The sequence below is a fragment of the Melospiza melodia genome, chromosome 6 (genome assembly GCF_035770615.1).
Source record: "Melospiza melodia melodia isolate bMelMel2 chromosome 6, bMelMel2.pri, whole genome shotgun sequence".
NCBI lineage: Eukaryota > Metazoa > Chordata > Aves > Passeriformes > Passerellidae > Melospiza > Melospiza melodia.
Window position 1 is genome coordinate 50,083,816 of NC_086199.1, and position 6,000 is coordinate 50,089,815.

General features: G+C 40.0%; 1 protein-coding gene across 1 annotated transcript in view; it reads left to right on the plus strand.

The window, feature by feature from the left end:
* The window catches only part of SPON1 (spondin 1), a 182,809-nt gene extending 177,237 nt beyond the window's left edge, over positions 1-5,572 (plus strand). The window contains exons 15-16 of the mRNA XM_063160571.1: positions 501-764; positions 1,894-5,572. Of these exons, the coding sequence (XP_063016641.1) occupies positions 501-764; positions 1,894-2,057 (428 nt within the window). The 3' untranslated portion in view covers positions 2,058-5,572. The remainder of the gene's footprint in view (positions 1-500; positions 765-1,893) is intronic.
* Positions 5,573-6,000: the final 428 nt, after the last annotated feature.

The window sequence follows — 6,000 nt, forward strand, 5'->3', positions numbered from 1 at the left end:
TCAGCTTTTCTTAAATAATGTGAAATATCATTTTGATTGTTATTCACTGGGGCTGTAAGTGTTAAGCAATGCTGAAAGATGAAGACTTTTAAGATATAATGGTATTAGTGAATGTGGCTTATTGCATAACACTGCCAGCAAAGGAAGGCTCAGATCTCAGAGGTAGCAAATTATTTTTAAATATAACTCAATTTTCAGCAGCTTTTCATTACAAAACAGACAGATGGGTGGGAAAATTGAAGAAGGCACAGGAGAATTATTTATATGTTCTTTGTAATTTTAGCGATCTGCCAGCGCCACTCTTGAAGAAGAAATCGAAGAGCGTGTCAAATAACACTTCTGCTAGGAATGGACTCAGAAAATTCTGACATGCAACCTCCAAACAATTGCTGAGAACACCGGAGGCTTAAGTGTAGTTGGGGTGCAAGGATTCATCAGGCACACCTGTGTGTTTCTGTGGATTTGGTGTCATTATTTTTTGTGTTTCTTCCTCCCTGCAGCCATCCACTGCGAGCTGACGGAGTGGTCCCAGTGGTCGGAGTGCAACACCTCCTGTGGCAAGGGCCACATGATCAGGACGAGGATGATTAAAATAGAGCCCCAGTTTGGAGGAGCAGCCTGCCCTGAGACCGTGCAGCGCAGCAAGTGCAGGGTGAGGAAGTGCCTGAGGGGAGCAGGGATGGAGAAAAGGCGCTGGAAGGAGGCTCGGGAGAAAAGGAGAAGCGAACAAGCAAAGAAGAGTTTAGATAGTGAGCAATATCCAGGTGAGTGTGAAAGCACTTTTAGGGGTTTTCTGCATGACAGTGGTGCCTTGTGAAGGCTGAGCTAGAGCAGAGCTAAAGAATAAAGCAGGGATTTATTAAGAGGCCTCAATGGATCCACCTTGGGCAGCACAAACCAAAATGGCCCCAAAATGCACGAGCACTCCCGGGCTCTCTCCCTGGGATCAGTTCTGCTCCATTTGCACCTTGCAGTTCATTGTCCCATTCCAGCTTTAGCCCAGGCACTCCCACCCTGCTTGTTTTTCTCTCTGCAGCCCACAGGGTTTGTGCTCTGGGGCTGAGATTGGGATCATTTGTCCTTGGTGCCCAGCTGGAGCAGGAATTGTTTTGTCTCCCTGCTCTGTGCACAGAGCTCACCATCCCTGAATGTGAAGCCCAGACCCACATAGTAAAGCAGCACAGAATGTGAAAAATATGAAAACTAAACCCTGAGGCATCAACAGGAGTTTGTGAGCAGCTCCAGCACATTCTGTGTGAGCACCTTCAGCACTTCAGTCAATAAAACACAGCCACTTGCACTGCTTGCCCACCACCAAAATCACCCAGCTTAAGCTCAGGGTACCATGGAGAAAGGCACACATCTGTCCATGTCCCAGCACTAAAAATACTTCAGCTACTCCACACAAAAGTGTGAAAAAGCTTAAAATTTACACCTGGCCAAGGACTGATTGCAGTTTCTGCCAATCTGGGTGGCAATCTTTACATCCTGTTAGCTTCAAACAGTTAAAATATTTGTTCCTGGATCCATGCTGAATTTCAAAACTGAACTCCTTTCCATCTCAGCAGTCTGATTCAGACTCAGGCTGCTCCAGGAGATCTGCTCAAACTGCTTTTTCAATGGGGGACAGTATCATCAAGTACTGATTCCTCAAATCAGCAAGACATATCTTGTGGTATAATTAACACTATCTGGGTGGGAAATACTGCTAAGTTGTGGCTCATGCTTGTCTGACATTTAACAATTTCATCATTTTATCTGTCTTTTTTAATGTAAATATTAAATTTCTTTTTACTTTTTCCGGTGTCTCACAAATGCAGCTTGGTTATTTATACTTAGCAGGGGTTTCTACTACTAAAAACTTTAACAAATCACTTTTTTTTTTTTTTTCAGTTTGTAGGATGAAACCATGGACTGCTTGGACAGAGTGTTCTACGCTCTGTGGAGGTGGGATTCAGGAGCGCTACATGATGGTAAAGAAGAGGTCCAAAAGCACTCAGTTTACCAGCTGCAAGGACAAAAAGGAGCTAAGAGCATGTAATGTCCATCCTTGTTAACAAAACACAAGGTTCCAAGTGATGCACTCTGAGCTAAATGGAAAGTCAACCTTGGTTTGTTTTTTTTAGAACAACAACAACAACAAAATATAAAGTGTATATTAGTTTTCATTTTTGCAGTGTGGTTTGCTTTTTAGTCTTGCTGGTGCAAGAAAAATATTTTATAAATATTTCCTCACGGATTTATGCTGAGAGTAAGCCTTTGTTACTCCAGCCAGCCCTTAATGCATAAAAATAGTAAAGTCATGGTGAGTTATTTAACTAAAATACAGACACATCTGTGGACATGGAATAGCCATATAGAAATACCACTTGTAAAGACATGGGATGCATGCATATTAACAAAACTAAGTTAAAGTGACAGGAAGTTTCATCTGTGGGAGGATTTCTCTCTAGATTTGATTTTGAAAATCCAAAGCAGTGCCTCTGTGATTACACAACTATGCCAAGGAGTAATGTCAGTAATGCTGGTTCAATAACATTAAAGGTGCATGTTTATCTTTTTACACTATTGGGTTAAGCTGATAGTTATTATTATTATAATAATCTAAACAGTTTTCTTCACATGGATGCTGTGGTCCATAAAAGAAGGGGGTTTTTTCTTCAAAACTTAAAAAGGAAATAATTTTTGTGGCTCAACAGTGATGTTTGACCACCACATAATCACAACCAAGACAGCACATAAAGAAACCATGCAAATATCACAATATGTGTACAGTCCATTGCCTTTCAAAATGGACACAGAACTAGTAGAAATTGGTCCAGAGGGTTGCAGCAGCTGTGCCACAGGATATCTTCCACATGAGGGACACAAAAAAATTAGATTCAGTTTCACAAGGATTTCATTCACAGAAGAGGGAGACAGGTTTATAATAAAATGGTAGAGAAAAGGTGAGCCAGGCTCTCATGCATCCCTTAAAATTGAAATGAGCCTCTGAAAGGAAACAATGACAGTCTTAAAAAACCCCTGATTATAGATTGGCACAAGAATACATTTACAGCAGTGTCATTTATGTCTTTTTTTACTCAGAGCATAGGGTAATCTAAAAATTACTAAATTTGTGAGAATTACCCATTTGTGCATATCCTAGCCAGGTTAAAAGCCCTCCTTGACTACTTAAGTGATTAAAAAACTGTCTCTGATGATGAAATACCTCCTCACTCTTCTATTTGCTATTTTACCCCATCTCCTGCAGAGTTTAGCTCTCATTCCCACACAGAGTCAGGTGTAACCAGGGAGACCCTTGGGCCCCACTTGCTATCGGAATACAATCTTTTCCTGCAATTCTATTTCCCTGTAATAATCTAACATTAAGAGGGGAAGGTGATGGGTTACCTCTTGGTCCAGGCAAGGCAGCATACCCCTATGTCTCTTCTGAAGTAAGAGCAGTGCACTGAAAATAAAGATTGTTGATGCCCACGCTTAAGCTTGAGAGAAATGAATGGAGAGAATTTTTTTTAACCGTCTCTAAACCAGCCTTAAGTAATTTACTCACTCCCTTAACACTTGGTCGCTACCCTGAGGACCTGACAGCTGGGTTTTAAATGTTGCTGTGCCCCAGAGCCCTCTGAGCTGTTCATCTTCCCCACCACCACCACCCTGGGGATGCTCTGTACCCAAACAGGCTCGTTGGGCTGGTGGCATCAATTGTGGGGCTGTTCATCAGCAATTCCCCACTGAACACTGCAAGGGCTGCTCAGGATTTCCACAGCCACCACATCCCACCCCCTCTCAAGGTATTTTACTGCTTTCTGCAGGTTTGGAGTTATGGAAAGGCCAGGGAAGTAATGGAACCAAGGGCAGTGTGAGCCCTCTCCTGCTGCTGCTAAATGAAATGGGTGCACACCCATAGCCAACCAAACCAGGAGAAAAAAAGAATACAGAAAGGTTTAATGCTAAAACCAAACGTTTTATTTTTTGCACAGCTTGGCTCACTTAATAATATTAATTCAGATAGTTTGCCTCCTTGTGCCTGTTCAAAAATTGTGCAGTTTATGTCTCTCCAGCATAGCAGCAAGACTTGTCCCTCAGTAGTTCACTTAGGACCTTACATTTCACTTGTATGACCAAAATCAAAGAAAACCCAATGAAAAAAAAAAACCAGTTGAGTGATATAGGTGCTGGAGGAGCGACGAGCTGAGCATATTTTGGGTAAAGAAACTGCAGAGAAAAGCCACAATGGCCAATGCCAGGGCAGGGCCACATCTCTGGCTGAGCCAACAGAGGGTGTCCCTGCTGAATGAGGCCATTCACTCAGAAAAGTAATCTTTGGCCATAAAATGTGTGGCAGAGTGCTTTGAAAGGCTTTGAGGGACCTGTGAGCCTGGGGCAGAGGGAACAGAAGTTTGTCCTGAATGGAAAAAATTTGCTGAGTTCAGGAACCAGATTTATCTCATCAACCACTTGTCCAAGCTTATATTGCAAAACCATGCCTGTTTCAGCAAATAATCAGTGAAACCCAGTGTTGTATTTTCATTTTCACATTTGTTCCAGTTCATCAAGCTGTTTTGTCTACTAAATAGTCCCTTTGTGAAAGGTCACATAGTGCAAATACACTTACAGAAAACATACAACACCTTTCTGAACTTGCCCACAAAATTGTCCATTGAAACAACCTGGCATTCTTTCTCTGTGCTTCTTACTAATTTGATTCTCCAGATCCTTTCTTTTTTTCCCCCTCTCTCTTAGAAGGCTGTTCAGTGTGATTTCCAGTCATTTCTCTTAGGCTCATTAAAGTTCTGAATGTTGCAAATTGCTTTTTTCCCTACCTTGTTAACAGATGAAATCACAAGGTAATTGCACCGGGTCAGAGATGTGTGACCACTCCTGCTTCTGTTCAGCTCTTCACACTTGTTTTTCTGCGGAAACGTTTTACAGATCTCTTGTCTTTCTTCTAACTTGATACATGAGAAACATTTAGGCTTGTTACATTTTGTATAAAAAATAAAATAAACACAAACAAAAACAAACGAAGGAAATAAAAAAAAAGAGGTTGATTTTCTATTCAGAACAAAAAAAGAAAAAGCTCTGATATACAATATGTAGAAATCTTGCATTGTTACTGTAAACTTTCTAGTAGTGTAATAGGCACTGGTTATCAGTCAATAAAAATAAGAACTGTTATTGTTCTGATGTCCTGAATAATCCTGCTGAACTCAAAGCACAGATGTCACACCAGTTTTGTAGACCTCAACTACCAGATCCTAGCATTGTCAGTACCTTTTTTTCTAATATACAAAGGATAGAATCTTTACACATAATAAAAAAGTTAGGGGCTTAACAAATGTACAGTAGGACTCTGTTTGTGTGACACATGAGTTAAACAAAATTTTGTTTGATTGCATTTTTAGATTTCCTTTGTTGTTTTTGTTTGCTGTGGAATTATGAAAAAAGCTACCATGAACATTTCTTACCAAAGTCTTGTGTAGATGTTTTGTAGCTGTCTGCCTAACACATTATTATTATAATTATTATTATTATTATTATTTTGGAATAAAGACATCTTTACTATGAATTTTACACTCGTATGAGATTCTGTTCAACTTATATGATTATGTACACCAAAAAAACATTTATTAATATGAGTCATGTTCTTATTTACATTTTCCTGTTCAAGGTCACAGGATATCAGGAGTCAGTGGATTTTATTAGAACCAGTCATTCTTTCTACTTGGAAGGTGTTTGCATCAAGGTCTTTGTCAAATACTTTGTTGCTCTTTTTAAATCACAGGGTGACTTAGGAACATCACATTATGTATTTGTGTATTACTCTCATGTGGGTTTTGTTGCTGTTGTCGGTTTTTAATAAAAGAGAAACTATTTAAAAGAACACATTTTAAAGCCTGGTGGTACATGGAAGGAAAAATCATTAAGCTCTCAAAAAGCCTGAGATTTTGTGAAACTTTCAACTGATCTTTTGTGCTAATGGAAAACTTTTTTGGG